This window comes from Mytilus californianus, unplaced genomic scaffold (assembly GCF_021869535.1).
Source record: "Mytilus californianus isolate M0D057914Y unplaced genomic scaffold, xbMytCali1.0.p SCAF_7, whole genome shotgun sequence".
NCBI lineage: Eukaryota > Metazoa > Mollusca > Bivalvia > Mytilida > Mytilidae > Mytilus > Mytilus californianus.
Window position 1 is genome coordinate 85,852,657 of NW_026262723.1, and position 20,399 is coordinate 85,873,055.

Below are 20,399 nucleotides of genomic sequence, written 5' to 3' on the forward strand. Positions count from 1 at the left end.
ACAATTTATGATTATTGATTAAAACTTTACACACTTCTTAGTTATATTAATCTTAAGATCTGTATACTTTTTGGTGATGATTCAAAATTTTTATTTTTGAGTTATTGAGTATTTGTAAAAAAAAGGGGGAGGGGTTTTTCACATGTCGCGCTGTATCTCAAAAACGATTTATGATTATTGCTTAAAATTTTACACACTTCTTAGTTATATTAATCTTAAGATCTGTATTCTTTTTGGTTTTGATTCAAAATTTTATTTTAGAGATATTGATTTTTTTTTTTTTTTAAAAGGGGGGTTTAAACATGTCGCGCCATATCTCAAAAACGATTTATGATGATTGATGAAATTTTACACACTTCTTAGTTATATTAATCTCAAGATCTGTATACTTTTTGGTTGTGATTCAAAATTTTATTTTAGAGATATTGAGTTTTTTGTTAAAAAAAAGGGGGTTTTCACATGTCGTGCCTTATCTCAAAAACGGTTTATGATGATTGCTTAAAATTTTACACACTTCTTAGTTATATTAATCTAAAGATCTGTATACTTTTTGGTTTTGATTCAAAATTTTATTTTAGAGATATCGAGTTTTTTGTAAAAAAAAAGGGGGGTTTTCGCATGTCGCGCCGTATGTCAGAAACTATTTATGATTATTGCATAAAAATTCACACACAAGACGATGGGCGTATCATGCGCTCATGGCACAGCTGTTTATTAGAAGAGTTATGCTCTTGGAAATATTAATTATATGGAAAATTGCCTTATGAGTGCTCTTATGTGTACAATTCTTGCCAGATTTTTATGAAATTTATACGATAGGTTTATATCATCAGTGTTTTTGATGAGTTCGAAAATCAGTGATGATCAGTTATTTTTAAAAGAGTTTTGCCCCTTGGAAATATTGATTTTATTGAAAATTGCATTTTTAGCACTCTCATGTGTACAATTCTTGCCAGATTTTTATAAAATTTATATTATAGGTTTATATCATCAATTTCTCAGACAAATTGAAAATTGGTGCTGATCAATTATTTTTAAAAGAGTTTTGCCCCTTGGAAATGTAGATTATATGGAAAATTGCATTTTTAGCACTCTCATGTGTACAATTCTTGCCAGATTTCTATAAAATTTATATTATAGGTTTATATCATCAATTTCTCAGACAAATTGAAAATTGGTGCCGATCAATTATTTTTAAAAGAGTTATGTCCCTTGGAAATATTGATTTATATGGAAAATTGTATTGTTAGCGCTCTCATGTGTACAATTCTTGCCAGAATTTTATGAAATTTATGTCTTAGGTTTATATCAGCAACGTCTTTGACACTTTCTAAAATAAGTGCTGATCAAATATTTTTAATGAGTTGTGCCCCTTGGAAAAATTAGTTATAAAGGAAATCGCATTGCATTTGCTCTGAGGCCTTCATTTCAATAAGTTATTTATAAATTGTTTTAAAGAACCAAAAAAAGTACTTTTTTTAGTTATTGCCCTTGGATAGAAAAAATTTGTGCAACACAGGTGACATTGGAACTCTGTTCTTTTATTAATGTAGCAGCAACATATTATTTTTCAAGAAAATCTATGCATTGGCTTTAGATGATTTTAAGAATGAATTTCACTGATTTTAAATGCTTTCTATTCAAATGTACATTTATTTTGAAAAAAGTCATTTATTTAACATATGGCAGTTGTATGCAAAGTCTGTGACATTAGCCATTTACTATAACTTGAGTTACTAGTTTTAAGGCGATCTTGAACATAAGATCCATTTGAACTATCGCCATCACTTGGTGTCTGTTGTTATCCATTATTTTAATTCAAATCTTCTCCTTTTATATTGATCAGCAAGACAAGATATGGTCATTACTAAAATTGTCAATTGATATTGCCTTTATATGTCAATGAATAATTCTTTTAAGCTTTTCTCATCATTTGGCATCCATCTTCTGTCATTGTCATCATCCGTTAACTTTTACCAATATTTTCTCCTCTGATACTCTGATACTACTAGCCCACAATCATCATTGGGATTTATAGTTTAAAACATGTGTCCAGTGATGCTGCTTGCCAACCAAGATGGCTGTTTTATTTCATTTTATTATAATTAGGTTACTATGCCTTACACTAACTTATACTACAGGAGCTATCAAAGTTTTGCAATTTGAACAAGAAAAATCTATTTAAGATAATAGCGGTTGTTTTATTTCATTTCATCATAATAAGGTTAATATGCCTTACACTAACTTATACTACAGAATTATTAGTTTATTACTGGTACCTACGTCATTTTAAATGTTCAGATAAATACATAAATGCTCTCAAAAACATTTATCACTTTTTCAAATCGAATCCTTTCAGTGAACTTCCAAGATTTTGAATTCTTTACGAATAAAAGGAGATGGATATGGGGTATACGATAATGACACAACAAGCCAACAATACAACAAAATTAAAAGTCTTCTTTAGGTCGACATACAGATTCAAACAATAGAAGTGTGTCCTTACAATATGTCAAGTTCCAAAGTTATCTCCTGTACCTTTTTAATAATTGTATCTTTAATTTGCAAGTAAATATATAAGTTTATCAGTTCATTTTGAATGTCTGGGCTTGTGTACTGTGCATTATAGAGCACATTCTCCAAGAGTAATTTCAGAATGGGCACATCATAGGCATTCTATTATCTAAGAACTAACTGTAAAAACAGGGATTGACTCATCAGATTCATATAAAGCTAAAAAAAACAACTAAAAAAGCAACAAATATAAAAGTAACGATTAGAGAGTCACACATGTATTTACTTTACTTCATAACATGCCAATATGTCGGTTTTTTTCAGAACCGACTCTTAACCTATTTACTCCTTAAACATTTTCCCATTGGAATTATGTACTCTTATACACTACTGGAACCTGTTCAAGTACGATATAGGGACAATTGGTTCGGGTATGATAAAGATTCATTGGGATCTAAAATCTTTGTGAGTTGGTTTATCGGGACAATTAATGAAAGATATTGATCACACATTTTAGTAAACAAACAAACAATCAAACAAATACTTTATTAATTAGAGTCTCACCTCTTTAAAACATTTGATATAAAACACAGTATAATAATAACAGATCAATTTATAAAAGAGCTATTAGTAGCTATTGTCCTTGGATTAATATTTAGGAGCCTTTGGTGGCCAAGTGGCCTAAGTAGTTCATTTACAGCAATCACAAACATGTCAATTCTGAGGTTGTGAGCTTGAACCCTGCATGTTGCAGGTACATTCTTCTCTGATCTTAATTAACCAGGGTTTCCAGTTTTCCTGTTATCTCCACTAATTATCGATGACATACTCAAAGTACTTAACCTGCTAATATGAAATCATGCCATCTATAAACGTTAGCAATGCTACAGAATAGATTTTATACAGTAATGTCATAAATACAATCGTGAGAAATATGCTGAATGTATTTGTACACAATTGCAATGTAAAAAAAATTAAAACAATCATTTAAATCTTGTTTCAATTTAAAAATTAGCAAATTGGTGCTCATCTCCCCCCCCCCCCCCCCCCACCAAAAAAAAAAAATAACCTAACAGAATCACTGATTGAAACCACAACAGTATAATAATAACCTTCATCAATAAGTCTGTAAAGCCAAAATGAAAGAATAAAGGACAATTCCTCTACCTGAATTATGTATGAGAGATTCTTTACAATAAATCACCATTTGGGTCTGATCAAATTAAAAACTTGGCCATTAGATTCAATACTTGATTTGCATTGGTCAAATTAAAGAATCTTTTTCTCTGAAACTTGATGGTAAATTTGTGTGAAACTTTTCAGGATTGATGATTTGGAGAGCCTTTACAAGTGATCCTTGTTCAATGTTGTTTGGGTTGAAATCATGGTGGCATTGGTTGCACATAGTTTTCCATTAAACCTCTATGGAAAGTCCCATTTTTGACTTCTTTAAGTTATTTGAAATTGCTAGTTCAAACTTAAAGAATGTTTGCTCCTTTGTTTCAAAATAGTAAGCTTTTTAAAGACTGTTATAAATTGATATTATATAAATAACGGAACTAAAAAAGCAGTATAAAATGAAAGGTCTGTGTCCTGGTTTTTGATATTTAAGCCATTGAAAATTTGGCGGCAAATTATTATCTCTAGATTTTTCAAACATCTAACATAGGACATTTTTCTTTCAAAAACTGAAAAATAACAAGGATTTTATAAGATTTTTAAAAAAGGGCTTTTTAAACAATATGTAATAAAATTATGAAAAGAAAGATAGTGGTTAGCGGGCAAAATTTTTAATGGCACTACATGGAGAAACCCAAAGTATTCTGAATAGTCAAAAATGAGATCAGCAAACTTCCTTAACCAACTTTAATTGCTATATTCAACTTTTATTAATGTTTGAAAGAAAAAAATCCTATTTTAATTTTTTGTCTCACTTGTAGCTAATGCTCATTTCATTTATGAGCTAATATTATTGATGAATTTCATTACTCATCTTTTGTTATTTTTTTAAATCTTGCATTAATCTTTTTGTTGAATGTTTTATTTGTATGTACAATTTTCACACTCAGTACAAAATAAGAGCAAACATGATAGCAGTGAAAAATCCCAGTTTTCAGTATTGCTTTAATATTTTTCTTTTGGCAAACTTTGTGACAGAGGTGGCACAGCATAACCAGTGAAATTCTTTTCATCTTAAAATCTTGAAATTTTCAAAACTTGCACAATTTTTTGTTTATATAGTTGCCAGTATTTTTTTTATATCCCTTTAATGTCCTACTTTAAACATCTCATTTAAGAAATAAGTCATGTTAATGTTGTTACATTTCTTTCCAACCAAATTATCCAGATGAATTATTCAGACTCCTTGGAGACTCAATTTATGAAATACTGCAAGTTGAATGTATAACACTTGCTGAGATCTGAGAAATCATGACAAACAAGCTTTTTTCAATCAATTAAAAAAATTTACTTTAAAAGAAGAAATGACAGGACATCTTGATGGAGGAAAGGAAATGAATCAAAATATTATCTGATTTCCAATTCCTATTAAACATGAATAGGGATGGTTGGATTAAAGACCTTTCAAAGAGATTAAACATTTCTTATGAAATTTCCTTGTATTGCTAGGAATGAAATCAAAATGTGACCAATTTCTTTGTTAATGTTTACTTTTGAACAATACAAATTAAAAGCACTTTTGTTAATTAATCATGCAATTACATCTAACTTATTTTTTTACTTAAAAAAATGTGTCAACTTTCTTATAGCTAATTAACACTAACAGAATTGTTAATTAACACAAAATTTAATATCAATTGGCCATAAGGTACAAATTACAAGTACTTGATTCATTAAATTAAGTACTTGTTAATTTTACCTAAAGATACACAATTAACAAGTACTTGATGACTGCATTAAGTACTAATTGATATGTAATGTGTAATAATTACTTGTAAGTAATTTTCACACAGTTTTATAGCCTTGGTATAAATGTTATCTAAAATCTACATATTTCATCAATTGCAATTTCTTCTCTTTATCTGATAATCTACAAGTTATACATATTCACTACTTACAAGTAACAATATCTGAGAAGATTTAGTCATGAAGAACTTGAATGATTTAAATGGTGAGTTTTATCTTTTATTGAAAATGTAGGATCTTTTTAGATCTCCCTTGAAATTTAATTGGTTAAAAAAAAAAATGATTTATCTTTCAAATTTATTAAGAAATAAGTATTTACAATTTTTACTGTTCAGAAAATAGTCCATGGTAAATAACAGTTTTTTTTTATGAATTAAATGTGCATTAAAACAACAAATTGTTATCATATTTTATTTTCTTCTCTATTTTTAGATTGGACTTTGAAAGATGCAGATGTGCAGAATGACTTCCAAAATGAAAATTATCAAATGTTAGAAGCCAATATGGTGAGTTATATAATGGATTTGTTTGCATATTTTTACTTTTCAATATTTCTTATGAAATTTCCTTGTCATACCAGGAATAAAAACAAAATGTACCCAAATAATATCCGTGTCAACAATGAAATTAGATATTTTCTGTGATAACAATGAAATCAGAAATTTTTTCTGTGTTAACAATAAAGTTAGATATTTTATGTGTGAATGATGAAATTAGATATAGCCATATAAATTTTGTAACTTCAACTTTTTTTAAAAACATTTTTTTTTTTCTTATTCAGCTTGCTATCAAAAGACAAGAACAAGAATTCTTAACCGATTTTGAAGAGTTACGACAACAATTCAAAGATATCCTGTCCACTGCTGGGATAAACCAGTCACAGTTTCCTGTAACACCAAATAAAAATCTTGCAGCAGTTGACCAAATGACCCCAACTTTTATGCTTACACCTAAAGGATTAACAGATTTAGACATCCAGAAATGCCTGCTTATCAACACTTTAAATGACTCCACATCGTACAGAGACCAACTTCAATCTGATGGATGCAGTCATGCAGAACACTCTCCAATGTCCACTGATACTGAGCTATCTGATGAGGAGGATGAAACTGTCTTTTTTGAGAGGGAGGTTGAAGGATGTGAAGATGAGGATGTTTACAATCTTGATGATTCATTACAGTTTTCTACCTCATTTATTGCTGGGAATTTTGTTAATGGAAACCAAGAGAAGAAACAATCATTTGGATCATCAAAGGGTCAAGGGTCAAATCCTCTGGCCTCTTCCACTATGATTGAAGAACCAACTGAAAAGAGATGTAAACCAATATGTAGGGGAGTATCTATTCCAAAAGCTTCATCCACGTTGCTGTACATTCCGTTTCCCGAGAGAAAAGGGAAGCAATCTTTTTCACCTGTAATCAAGATAAAAGACATTCAGATGAAGCCAATATCTTCAAGTGTATCGAACGAAAAGGAAACATCTGTTACAAACACCAATACTGAAAGTGTGTTTACATGGTCTCTTCAACATTCCTCAACTGATGTGCCTTTAGAGGAATCTTACTTGAGAACTGTGAAGAAAAGGTCAAACAGGCCATCCCATTCTTTAAAACATATGTCAAAGGTCACTGTCATGTCTTATAAGATGGCATCCAGACCAAAACTACTTCCAAATGAGACTATTAATGGAATGTCTATGATAACAAGGAAATCCACCAACAAGAACGAAATATTTGCTGACAGTTTAAACATAGAAAACTCGCTGTACAATTCATCCAAAACAATTCCACGTAGTAGCACAAGAGTCAATATGCAGAGCTGTAGAACAAAAGCTAGTGCAGATGATAAAGTATTCAAGAAACCTGTTGTTACTTCCAGCGATGAAAAAGTTTGTGTTGAAAGGAAAAATTCTGTTGTCAAAAAACTTTTAAAATTCAGAGAAAGTTTTAAAAAGAAGAATGGTACAACTGATTTACGTACCCTTGCAATGTTATAAACAATTTATAAATCCAAATGAACTTTGAACTGTTATAGTGCTAATTACTGTGATAATAATTGTAGATAACTTCTTACTTTTTATGAATTGTTATTGATGCTAATAAAAAAGTAGAAAAATTGAATTTTTATTGTAATTCCTTTGTTTTATCTAAATGACGACCCACAATTTTCAAGTTGGAGAAGGTTGAACATATGAAATAATCCATCTTATGCTTGATAAGATTTGTTGTTTCTGGCAGCTATAACATTACTGGTTTCATTCATTTTGTGTGAATAAAAGTTGTTGGGTATACATTAATGAGACAGTTACCCTACAAAACAAAAGCAAATAATATCTAGAGAAAAACATAGCTTAATCTGCTTTTATGAAATCATTCCCTCCTTCACTAGTACTCTTATATCATCTATCGCCTGTACTAAGTATATGATAAAGTTTATCAGTACATATATATATAAAAATAAAGAGATGTGGTATGATTGCCAATGAGACAACTATCCACCAATGTTCAAATGAAGTGGTTGTAAGCAATTATTGGCAACCGTACGGCCTTCAACAATGAGAATAACCCATACAGTATAGTTGGCTATTAAAGGCCCTGACATGAAAAATATGAAACAATTCAATTGAGAAATCTAACAACCTTACTTATAACAAAATATTTTACGAAAAACAAATATGACAGACATGAACCAACGACAAACCACTGAACTACAGGCTCCTGAATGTGGCAGGGTTAAACATGCTTGTGAGTGCTCATTCCTCCCCTAACCTGGGACAGTGGTGTTACAGCATAGCATAAGAACAAGCTATAAAAATCAGTTGAAAAGTGCTGAGCTCATCAGATGGATACAAAGCAGAAAAAAATCTCACAAAAACGTGGCAGGGTATTTATATACATGTATCCCTAACAATAAAAAAGACTGAGAATACTCACAGTTATTGACAGCTAGTTCAAAAGCCAATAACAATTATACAAAAAATCATGTATCTAAGACTAAAATATCAATCAGTACACATATGACTGCTGTGTACTTGTATGAATTTATAAACACTGGTGTTTGATTAAATTTTCCCGAAATCTTAGCTGATTTTTACTTTTTTTTTCATAATCAACCTATGGTTTATGATCTCAGTTCTTCATTGGTCAACATTCAATTATGACCTCAAATTTTCTTGCTTACCTCTGATTTTGCTATTGTGACGTCAGGAAAAAAAGTGACCATGAATGCGAAAGCATAAAATTGCAGGGTAAAACAATACACATACATTGTTGAATAAAGATTTATTTGTACTTGCTATGAAACAGGAAGAAAAGCAAGGCTGGTTGAGATTTTGTCCTGTTTCATAGCGAGTACAATCAATTTTATATTTTCTTACAATGTACATATATTGTATATGTATCAAATTTTTTTTTGCAGGTTTTAGCATCAGCAGCACAAGAACTATCACAGCCTGCAGAACAACCAGTCATAAATACCTCTGATAAAAAGATTGTAGAGGTTGAGGAAGATACCTGGCAGAGTATTGTACAGAAGAGGATAGAAAGTAAAACTAGGAAGTTCAGTAAGGGGAAAAGTAAGCCAGAACTACAGAAAACTATGAATAGATTTGCTCCAGTGGCTGGTCATTTTTTCTATCCACTAATGACAAGATTTGACAGGTACAGAGGTTTTTTCCTGTTTGAGGATATTTCTATGAATGAAAATATTGTTGCATTGATTTTTCTCTTTGAAATCAACTCAAACATACTGGTATGCTTTCTTGAAAATTGTACCATTAACATAAATGCTTACCTCTAACAGAACATTTAATGAAAGATTGATTGTTTCTTAATGCCACCTTAGCATTTAAATGCTACATTGAGGCAAGAACTTGTTGGTATCTGTTGATACTGTACGAGTCATCGTCACTCATGAGATTTTAGTGAATATGAAAATTTGGAGATACAATTTTAAGTTGTATCTTAATAATGATAAAATATATCAAACATACACAGTGTTTAATTCCATGAAAAGAGGATTGCATTAATTTTGACATATTTAAGGTTTGTCTTTCCAGATTTACATGAAATTAACAGAGAAAAATTCAACGAGCACCTCATATTAACTCAATAAATGAATAAGGAGATGTGGAATGATTGCACATGAGATTGGAGTCTCAGATTTTACCTGTGCTTCAGAAGAATATTTGGGGGAAAGATATTGGCTTAAAATAGTTATAAAGAAAACAAAATGTTGCAATTCCTTATTTAAATTTGTATTTTGTAGAAAGGAGAACACGTTTGACATGTTAGGAGAAGATAGCCTTGTACTAGGCAGACTAATCTACACTTTAGGAGTAGTCATGTATTCTGCTATTAACTCACCTGTGAGTAGAATAGATATATTTATTTCTTAATTGTTTTCTCTCCATTTCATTGTTGCTTGGGCATTTGATATAAAAGTAAAGACAAATTTAAGAATATTTTTTTCACATTAACTTAGCCATATTGTACATATATTTTAGACAACACTGTCTCTTGTACCTGAATAATATTTATAATATTGCAAAGGGAATTTTGAATTTCTGTGTAAAAACACCCGATTATAATATGACAACTGAAATATAAAAAGAAATCTTGTTAGTGCACTAAGTATTGGTAGGTTTCAGTACAAGTGCAGGGAAAGTTTCAAAGTTGAAAATTATAACTGGATGAATTATTTTTCTCAATCTGGTGAATTATTTCATGATATGACATTGGCTTTACATCATTTTAAGCTTGACACTTTACTAAAAAAAATTAACCTGGAGGTGGACAAATGGACAAACAGTCAAATGGGGGTTAATCAAGACACAACACTATATGGTTTCTCACTTGCAGAGAACTAGAGTGTCAAGACTTACTGATCAATATTAGTCCCTGCTATCAGGGCTTTGTTGGTAGTAATCATTAATGTACTTATTGTAGTAGGTGTTATCATTTTTATCTATAAGGGATCAAAAGGGTTGAAAATTATCCTTTTATATGGTGTGTTGAATATTAGGTGGTCCACTTTTGATGGAATAAATTTGCCTGCAAAAAAAGTCTGAGAATGCAAGACAGGGATTACAATCTGTCGTCAGCGTCAACTATTAGTATAAAGCTTTATATTTCAGAGGATGGATGCCTCATACCTTGTATGCAGATACTTAATGTTACGAAGTTTCCGTCAGTCACACGACCATGACCTGATTTTCATAGTTACGTGATTGCTTGCAAAAAAAAAAAAAAGGTTTCTTTTCATGTAAAATACTCACTTATTACGAGTAATAGGATAACTTTATGTGATATATGGGTTCATTGCAAGGTCTACATGTCTTTCAGACAGGGTTCACCTGATCTCAACCTCATTTCATGGATTAGTGATCAAGGTTAAGTTTAAATGGTCAAGTCCATATCTCAGATACTAAAACCAGTCATGTATGGAATGGTTGTAAGGTGTACATGTCCAGCTGGAAGGTTTCATCTGACCTTGACCTCATTTTCATGGTTCACTAGACAAAGTTTTTGTGGTTTGGTCAATTCCTCAGATACCATAAGCAATAGGGCCACTATATTTTGTGTATGGAATGATTGTAAAGTGTACATGTCTGGCAGTTCTCATATGACCTTGACCTAATTTAAGGTTCATTGGTCTATGTTAAGTTTTCATGATTTTGTCAGTTTATCAGATACTATACCAGTAAGCAATAAGTCAATTATATATGGTTATGGAATGATTGTAAGGTATGCATGTCTGTCTGGCAGGGTCCACATGACCTTGATCTCATTTTTATGGTTCATTGGTCAATGTTAAGTTTTCATGGTTTTGTCAGTTTATAAGAAACTGTAAGCAATAGGTCAACTATATTTGGTGTATGGAATGATTGGAAGGTGTACATTTCTATCAGGTAGGATTCAGATAACCTTGGCATCATTGTCATGGTTCATTGGTAAATGTAAATTTTTTGTGGTTTGTTCTGTTTTCCAGATACCGGTACTATAAGCAAAAGGACCTCTTTATTTGGTGTATGGAATGATTGTAATGTGTACATGTCTGTCTGGCATGGTTGATCTGATCTTGACTTCTTGACTTCATTTTTATGACCATTGATATCATTAAGTTCATGTGATACTTATAGTAAAATCTTCATTTTACGGACTTTCACTCTAAATTTAATCATAAGTAAAGCAGGTGAGACATTTCAGCATGTTCACTTTTGTAAATTTTCATGTGTCATTAAATGCCAAGTTCAGTTTTTATGCTTTCAAACAAACATAGAACATGATTGATCTAATGAGGACCCTGGTAATTTATTTTCTTTGTTTTCAGCCTTCCTTGAAGATACTTTTCTGGCTCATTATTTAACTGAGGAGTAAGAGTTTGTTCTACATAAATAACATTATTTTGTTCTAAGGTCAACAGTTCATAGGAGAAAGAAGATGGAGAAGATAAACAAATGGGCAATCAAAAAACCAACTTGATAAAAACAGACATTACCATGGCAAAAAAGAGAATTGTCAAAAAGACAAACAACAGTCCAGGAAACACCACACGAATACTTAAAAGATAGTGCAATACAATCCTTACCAAAAAATATGGGGTGATGTCAGGTGCTTCAGAAGGATAAGCAGTTTCTGCTCCACTAGTGGCACTCATGATTAAACTAGCACAAGCATTTTAGTTATGTTTTCCCAAAGTATGACATGGAAATTGATTTTTCTTATACAATAAACAATTTTTGTGTGGACATACTTAATTTTGAAATTTCAATATCTCTATTAGACAAGGGTGGTCACTTTTCTAACCAACCCAAAGCTCAAGACATTGCCATTATTTTTCAGGTAAGCCTGAACAATTTAAAGACAAATTAAGAAAATTGATGAAAGCTACTGGAAATTTGTACTTTTCTTTTTGCCAAACTATTTTAAGGTTTTATAATTAATGTTTTTCTTTTCTTTTTCCTACAGACAGTCAAACAGATGGCGACTGTTTTGTTAGAATTCCTCTGGATCTTACGTTTTCATCAGGATCAGTAAGTTTATTTAAAAGTAACAAAATTTACTTTAAATTATTAAGTATATACAGTTGAAAAACTGGTGACAAATTATCTCCCTTCCAAATGAGACTCTTCATGTTTGGCATGCTCTCTGCAAAAATTTTCTGGAAAATATATGTTATCCAAACAATTAACAATAAAAATAGAGTAATTGTTTTTTCTCAAAGTACAATTTCTTTAGAGAACGCAGGGTAATGTAGGAATTTTGTGTGAAAGTAGTTTAAAACATTGCTGTGTGAAAAAGTTCCTAACCTACCAATCTAAATTTGTTTTAACTGTATATGTCATTGGAACATGGTAATACTTTTTATATGTGAAGCTAGGCTATTGAAGTACAAGGGAAGAATATCTAATAAAATAAAATTGTCTACAGCAAATTTTGAATTACACCACCAAGGCACATTCAAATGGATGTTGTACAAACATATACATTTAATGCAAAAAAAGCATAAAACTATAAATATATGTGACTAGTTATAAGATTACCAGGCTTATGGGGGTACCTAGTCTTAAATGTTTTTTTTGCATATTTATCCAGTACATACTGAAATACTGAACACCATATCAAGTTATTGTGACATATTTGATGAAATAACAGTGTAATAGGTCTTTTTGTATTTTATTTGAAAAAAGAAAGTTTTTACTGCCTGTCCACTAGATTGATACAACTGCTGATGGACTATCTGTCACATAGGGTAAATTCCACCCAGTAGACAATGCTATAATATTTGCAGAATTTAAATGATACATTTTGTTTGTATTTATCCAGTTCATAAAGTTATGTAATTTTTACAATCTACACTTGCATATCATGCAGGCAAAGTTGTTCTGAGACAGTTCTGTTTGTTCTATTTAGGTGCTATTGGTTTTTTAAGCTCTGAAATTTTTATATTTTTGGCTTTTTAAACTTTTTGGCTTTGAGATAATGGAGGAAATTTATTCTAGAAGTATGTGTTGTGTGCATGAAAATCTGTAACTCATTCTTTAATAGATTATTTTTAAAGTTTTAAAATTTTTGCCCAACTTGCGTAACACATTGCTGGAGAAATCGAAATGCTGAGTGTCTGTCAGGGTGTCTTTACATCCTTGCTTCCAGTTGTGTTAGGGCTCTCATGTGTACAATCTTGTCAGATTTTTATAAAACTTATATCATAGGTTTATATCAGCAATGTCTTGGATAAATTCGAAAATCAGTGCCGATCAATTATATTTTAAAGAGTTATGCTGCTTGGAAATATTAATTACATGGAAAAGTGCATTGCAAGCACTCTCATGTGTACAATTTTTGCCAGATTTATATGAAATTTATATTAAAGGTTTATATCAGCAATGTCTTCGACATCTTTTAAAATCAGTGCTATTCAAATATTTTTTAAAGAATTATGCCCCTTGGAAATATTAATTATATCGGAAATTGCCATGCATTTGCTCTCAAGCCTTTGTTTCTCTAAGATATTTATAAAAAAATTTAAAGAACAAAGTAAAAGGTTTTTTTGGGGTATTTTGTTGTTATTGCCTTGGACAAATAAAATATGTGCAACAGGGGGGACATTGGAACTCTCTTCTTTTATTTAACTTTTCTTATGTTATATGAAATAAGATAAATATTTTATTTTTAGAAGTGTGAGACATTCTATATTGTTCTGTTTGTCAATGGTGATGCTGTCAGTACCAGGCCATGTTTTACTGTCTCAACTTCAGTCAGAAATAATGGAAGCAAAACAGTGGCTGGAAGGTAAAATGATTCTTCAGTGGCCTTCTTTTAACGAAGATCAAAGGTCTCCCACCTGTCAATCATTACTATAAATTTTTATTAAATCCTGTGATACTGCTGACTAACTTTGGAAAAACCATACATATAATTTCTGATTTTTTTAGTTCAATGAAAATAACACAAAAACACTATTAATTTCGTGCATTCAAATGCTTTTCTGGATTTGTCTTCACCAGGAACCTAAACATTTGAAAGCTAAGGATGTATAAGACCTAAACATGTGTAGAGCCAAATGACCAAAAGGGACCTTAAAAAAAAAGCCAAATTCATCTACGGTCCACTTGCTGCCTCATTAATATACAAAAAAATGTATACCACACATCCTTTTTCATTCTTATTGATTTACTGTTCACATAGTTAATATATATTGGTTTTTCAGATGTCGTCCAGAAAGATCCTGACACAGAATCTAAAAGACTTGCTCTCCAGTGTCTTGTTTTATTAGAAAATACCATTAAGCAGGTAATTAGTTAACAACCAAATAGTCACAGAAAACTTATTCTTTTTCTAAACTGGTTTTTATTTTGTTATTTTCTTTGATCCTTGAAAATTTTGATTACAGATTACTGTAAACGTGAAAATATTTTGCGCATGAGTAATAATTACTTGAATATCTCGTGATCACCTAATATGAGCGAAAATAACACATGTGCAAATAGTTTGTACAGATAAATAATAATGATGTTAAGGAAGAACTTATGTTTGATGCATGAATTTAAACCTGGTGAGAAAGGTATATACATTGTATATGTCTGTCCGTCTGTCCGTCCGTTCGTAACAAATTGTGTCCCATCTATATCTTGAGAACCGTTATGATTTCATACTTTATACTTGACATGTATATTAACCAACACCAGAGGGTATGTCATAATGTATGTACAGCTTCCTAGGTCAAAGGTCAAGGTAAAAAACTTTGGTTTCAGATGACAACCCCATGTCCTATGGTAAAGATACAATTTTTTTACCACACGTTATTCACAGTGGGGCCCACAGAGATGGCTCCCATCTCAATGATGTCTAGTTAAATTTTTTTATACAATGGGTCCAGAAAGGGTTAAATTTCCAAAGAATTAGAGAAATAGGGTTATTGCACTAATATTGAAGAATATTGTTCTGAGCCGAAGATCAATATTAGTGCAATATTTATGATTGATATAGTTTTAAATATTTCATTAACATTCTGCAGATCTGATGCTTTCAGTATAGAGGCAATGCTAATTTCAACCATCATGTTTATCTATCGTCTGCTTGGGTGTAAATATCGTTTTACTGTGAACCTCTCCAATGGGTACCAAACTTTAACCCTTTTCTCCATGGAAATTTTTTTTTGCATACTTGATGCGCATAGGTTTTTTCAACAAAATGCTGAAAATACGCTTACTTTAAGGAAATATTAATTGTACCTTACATATAGAAAATGGAATGCAATATTGGTCAATATGCAATATTTTTAAATCTTCAGAAATGTTCTACTTTTTTAGGTAAATATATAAAGGTTGACCAGTAAAAATATAGGCAAATATTGCATATTTATTTTAGAAAGAAATCTACATGAAATATTTTATTTTATATTATAACATGAAATATTATATTGTTGCATTCAACAAACGTAATGATTTCATATTGTAGGAGTTTACAGGTGAGGAACCTGCCTGATGTATGCAAAAAAAAAGGAAAAGTTAATAGGTACCAAGACTGCAAACAACTTCTGAAAGTTTGAAGGACGATATTGTTTATGAATTTTATGCAGGACAATAAACTGGACAACTATAATCTAGAATATGAAGCTTTTAGAGTTAAAGGAATAGATGGATTTTGTTGCTTTCTAATGTTATTTGCCATTTCAAATTCCATCTGACTATGGGTAATTTATTCCATTGTTTATTCCCAGAAATGAAAGTAGTATCATGCTGTTGGTTGAATTTCCAATATTTTTAACTAATCACAACATTTTAGTATAGGTTTTTTTCCTGGTCTGCAACAAAAGTTGTGGAAGCTAGACTAAGGCTTACAGCTTCCAGCCTAAGCGACATCAACAAATGATAAAAATTTGGGATTAGTTTACACAGGCATGATATATCTATTTGTGTTAGCAGTTTATGAAAATTTTACCTAGAATGCTTAAAATTCTGAAGTTGGGAATGATTTGCAAGTACTGGTATTTGATTTTAAATCTACTATCTGACTGTTGTTTAATGATAAGAATGGAATTAAAGAATATTGTTAAGTTTCAATAAGAGAGTTTTGTAATAAAATGTATTTGCTTACTGTACTTTGCTTATATGTTAATTCTCACATCCCTACAAACTCCACTTAAAGGGTGAACGCTAATGTTTGTTCATCTGTCTATCAAACTGTTGTTTACAAAGTAAAAACATAAAGTAGGCTGCACTTTTCATGTACATCCAGTTCTATTCAGGGGCCTTGGTAGCCCAGTGGTCTAAGTAGTTTATCTTCTGTATCACTAGCCTTTCAACACTGAGGTTGTGATTTCGAACCCCACACTTTGCAGGTGTGTTCAACTCCAATCTTAATTGACTAGGACTGTCATTTTAAATGCTGAAGGTCAGTGGTTCTCTCTAGTCACTCCAGCTTCCTCCATCAATAAAAACTGAATGCCACAATATAGCCAATAGTGGCGTTAAGCACCAACAATCAATCAATCGATCAGTTATATTCATGCAATTAGATGATATTTCGTAAGCATTGAAACAGATGCACATTGGATTTACATCTTACTAGATCTAACATTAAATGAGTACCAGAACAGATTGGGAGATACAGGAATAAGATTTTTTTTTAAATCAATATTCTTTTTACTAATTTTCAAAATAAATAAACTATTTTTTTTATTTCTCTTCCAAAAAAAATTATTTTTCCTAGAAAATTTAACATTTATATTAAAAAAGAGCTCATGTCCCCCGCAAACGATGAATTGGGGTGACTTACTTAATTAACTTCAGAAATGTTCATAATTACTTCCCTACCAGGAAAGCCTAAGTGGACTTTAGGTTTGCCCTTTGTCAATCCATTAGTCCCTCTGTTTTCATTCAGCCAGGTAATTTTTTGCATTATTTTCTGTAATGCTTCAAGCTGTTGAATAGATATTTGGTACAAACAAAATTCATAAGAAATTACTGATAGAGTTTGAGTTTCATAATGGTTGAGCCATTTTTGCTAACGTTGTGGTACTTGAACATACAAAATTGCTTGAAAATATTAGATTCTTCCACCTTTTTAGCTCACCTGGCCCAAAGGGCCAAGTGAGCTTTTCTCATCACTTGGCGTCCGTCGTCGTCGTCGTCCGTCGTCTTCGTCGTCCGTCGTCGTTAACTTTTACAAAAATCTTCTCTTCTGAAACTACTTGGCCAAATTAAACCAAACTTGGCTACAATCATCATTGGGGTATCTAGTTTAAAAAATATGTCCGGTGACCCGGCCAACCAACCAAGATGGCCGCCATGGCTAAAAATAGAACATAGGGGTAAAATGTAGATTTTGGCTTATATCTCTGAAACCAAAGCATTAAGAGCAAATCTGACATTGGGTTAAATTGTTTATCAGGTCAAGATCTATCTGCCCTGAAATTTTCAGACCAATCAGGCAACACGTTGTTGGGTTGCTGCCCCTGAATTTGTAATTTTAAGAAAATTTTGCAGCTTTTGGTTATTATCTTGAATATTATTATAGATAGAGATAAACTGTAAACAGCAATAATGTACAGCAAATTAAGAGCTACAAATAAGTCAACATGACCAAAATTGTCAATTGACCCCTTAAGGAGTTATTGCCCTTTATAGTCAATTTTTTACAATTTTCGTAAATTTTGTAAATTTTTGTAAATTTTTACAAAATATTTTCCACTGTAACTACTGGGCCAAGTTCATTATAGATCGAGATAATTGTAAGCAGCAAGAATGTTCAGTAAAGTAAGATCTACAAACACATCACCATCATCAAAACACAATTTTGTCATGAATCCATCTGTGTCCTTTGTTTAATATGCACATAGACCAAGGTGAGCGACACAGGCTCTTTAGAGCCTCTAGTTCTGTAATGCCAGAACTAACTGTTTAGATGGTTGGTATGAAGTTATATCATAAGAAGTTACAGATATAGTTTAAGCGAAGATTTGTGGATGTTTTACCTAGAACATAGTACATTGCTTTAAATGTCAGTTTTGATAATTGGTATATAAAATTGTGCTATGAGAAGTTACAGAACAAGTTTGAGTTACGTTCTAGATTAACTTTTTGTGAAATTTATATCGCTAAAACATCATGAACATTGAAAATATCCATTTTTGTCTCACTTGACGGAGTCAAAAAGTGAGACATAGGTATGCTGTTTCAGGCGTCGGTGACGGCGGCGGCGGCGTCAACAATGTATTAGTTTGTGATTAGGTCTAGTTTATGGTGATTCACTAGTGGTAAGTCAATGATATTTGGTATGCAGTTGTATTAGTATTGGCACATCTCATTACCATGGAGATTATTTGGCCCCGCCCCCTCAGTTATGGTCTATTGACTTTGAAACTTTTGCTTAGTTTTCATGTATTAGTTTGTGATTAGGTCAGTTTATGGGGAACCACTAGTAGTAAGTTAATGATAATTGGTATGCAGTTGTATAAGCATTGGCATATCTCATTTCCATGGAGATTATTTGGCCCCGCCCCCTCAGTCATGGTCTATTGACTTTGAAACTTTCACTTAGTTTTCATGTATTAGTTTGTGATTAGGTCGGTTATGGGGATCCACTAGTGGTAGGTCAATGATATTTAGTATGCAGTTGTATTAGCATTGGCACATCTCATTACCATGGAGATTATTTGACCCTGCCCCCTCAGTTATGGTTTATTGACTTTGAAATTTTGCTTAGTTTACATGTATTAGTTTGTGTTTAGGTTTGTTTAAAGGGAACTTCTAATGACAAGTCAATGGTATTTGGTATGCAGTTGTATTAGCATTGGCACATCTCATTTCCATGGAGATTTTTTAGCCATGTACCTTCAGTCATGGTTCATTGACTTTGAATATTTGCAAAACTTACATGTTAAAGTGTTGCTATTTTAATTTCAACATTTGCATTATTGAAATTACAAAAAAGCAAGACATATCTCTGTGATAACAGTTTATTAGAAAAAACATGAAGCCTTGATGCCTCAGGGATGAGCATGTCCTGAAGTTTCCATCTGGCATATGTTGGTTGTCTTCTACCTAATTTTCATGGTTCTGCAAGTGCTTAAAAAAATAGTCTTTTTGTGAACTGATTTTTATACGTCCGCAAAAAAATTTTGGGCTCATATATTGCTATCATGTCGTCGTTGTCGTCGTCGTTGTCCAAAGACATTTGGTTTCCGGACAATAACTTAAGTTTAAGTGTATGGATCTCTATGAAATTTTACCAAAGGTTCAATACCACTAAAGAAAGGTTAGGATTGTTTTTGGGGGTGATGGTCCCAACCGTTTAGGAATTAGGGGCCAAAAAGGAGCCCAAAACAAGCATTTTTCTAGTTTTAGGACAATAACTTGTGTACAAGTATATTGATTGCTCTTAAATTGTACCACAAGGTTCAATACCACAAGTCGAAGGTTGGGAATCATTTTGGGGGTAATTGTCCAAACCATTCAGGAATTAGGGGCCAAAAAAGGTCTAAAACAAGCATTTTTCTAGTTTTCAGACAATAACTTGTGTTTAAGTGTATTGATGTCTTTTAAAATGTACCACATTTTACATTTTACAAAAAGAAAATTTTCTTCAAAAGTTATGTTTTTTTGGAAAAGGGGGGGGGGAGGGGTTAAAAAAAATTGTTTGGGGGGGACAATTTTTTATCTGCAAAATTTAAAAAATTAAGAAAATTTCTTCAAAAATATTTATTTTTGGAAAAAGGGGGGGATAAAAAAAAATTATTGGGGGTTGGGAGAGGGGGGGGGGGGGTGTTAATTTTTTTTCTTCAAGATTTAAGAAATTGTCAAATTTCCAAAGAAAAATTGGGGGTCACAATTGCTAATTCTTTGTATATAGTCTGAAAACAGATTTACTAAGTATTGCGCAACAGCACAGTGTATTCCACAAAAGCAAGAAATCTTCAATTGATCATATAACCAATTTTAAGTTCTTTGACTACAT

General features: G+C 31.7%; 1 protein-coding gene across 2 annotated transcripts in view; it reads left to right on the top strand.

Annotated features, from left to right (window-relative positions):
* The window catches only part of LOC127707704 (telomere length regulation protein TEL2 homolog), a 51,491-nt gene extending 34,990 nt beyond the window's left edge, over positions 1–16,501 (top strand). For both annotated transcript variants that reach the window (XM_052212389.1, XM_052212388.1), the window contains exons 15-20: positions 8,857–9,098; positions 9,706–9,805; positions 12,408–12,472; positions 14,116–14,231; positions 14,650–14,732; positions 15,900–16,501. In XM_052212389.1, the coding sequence (XP_052068349.1) occupies positions 8,857–9,098; positions 9,706–9,805; positions 12,408–12,472; positions 14,116–14,231; positions 14,650–14,732; positions 15,900–15,926 (633 nt within the window). In that variant the 3' untranslated portion in view covers positions 15,927–16,501. The remainder of the gene's footprint in view (positions 1–8,856; positions 9,099–9,705; positions 9,806–12,407; positions 12,473–14,115; positions 14,232–14,649; positions 14,733–15,899) is intronic.
* Positions 16,502–20,399: the final 3,898 nt, after the last annotated feature.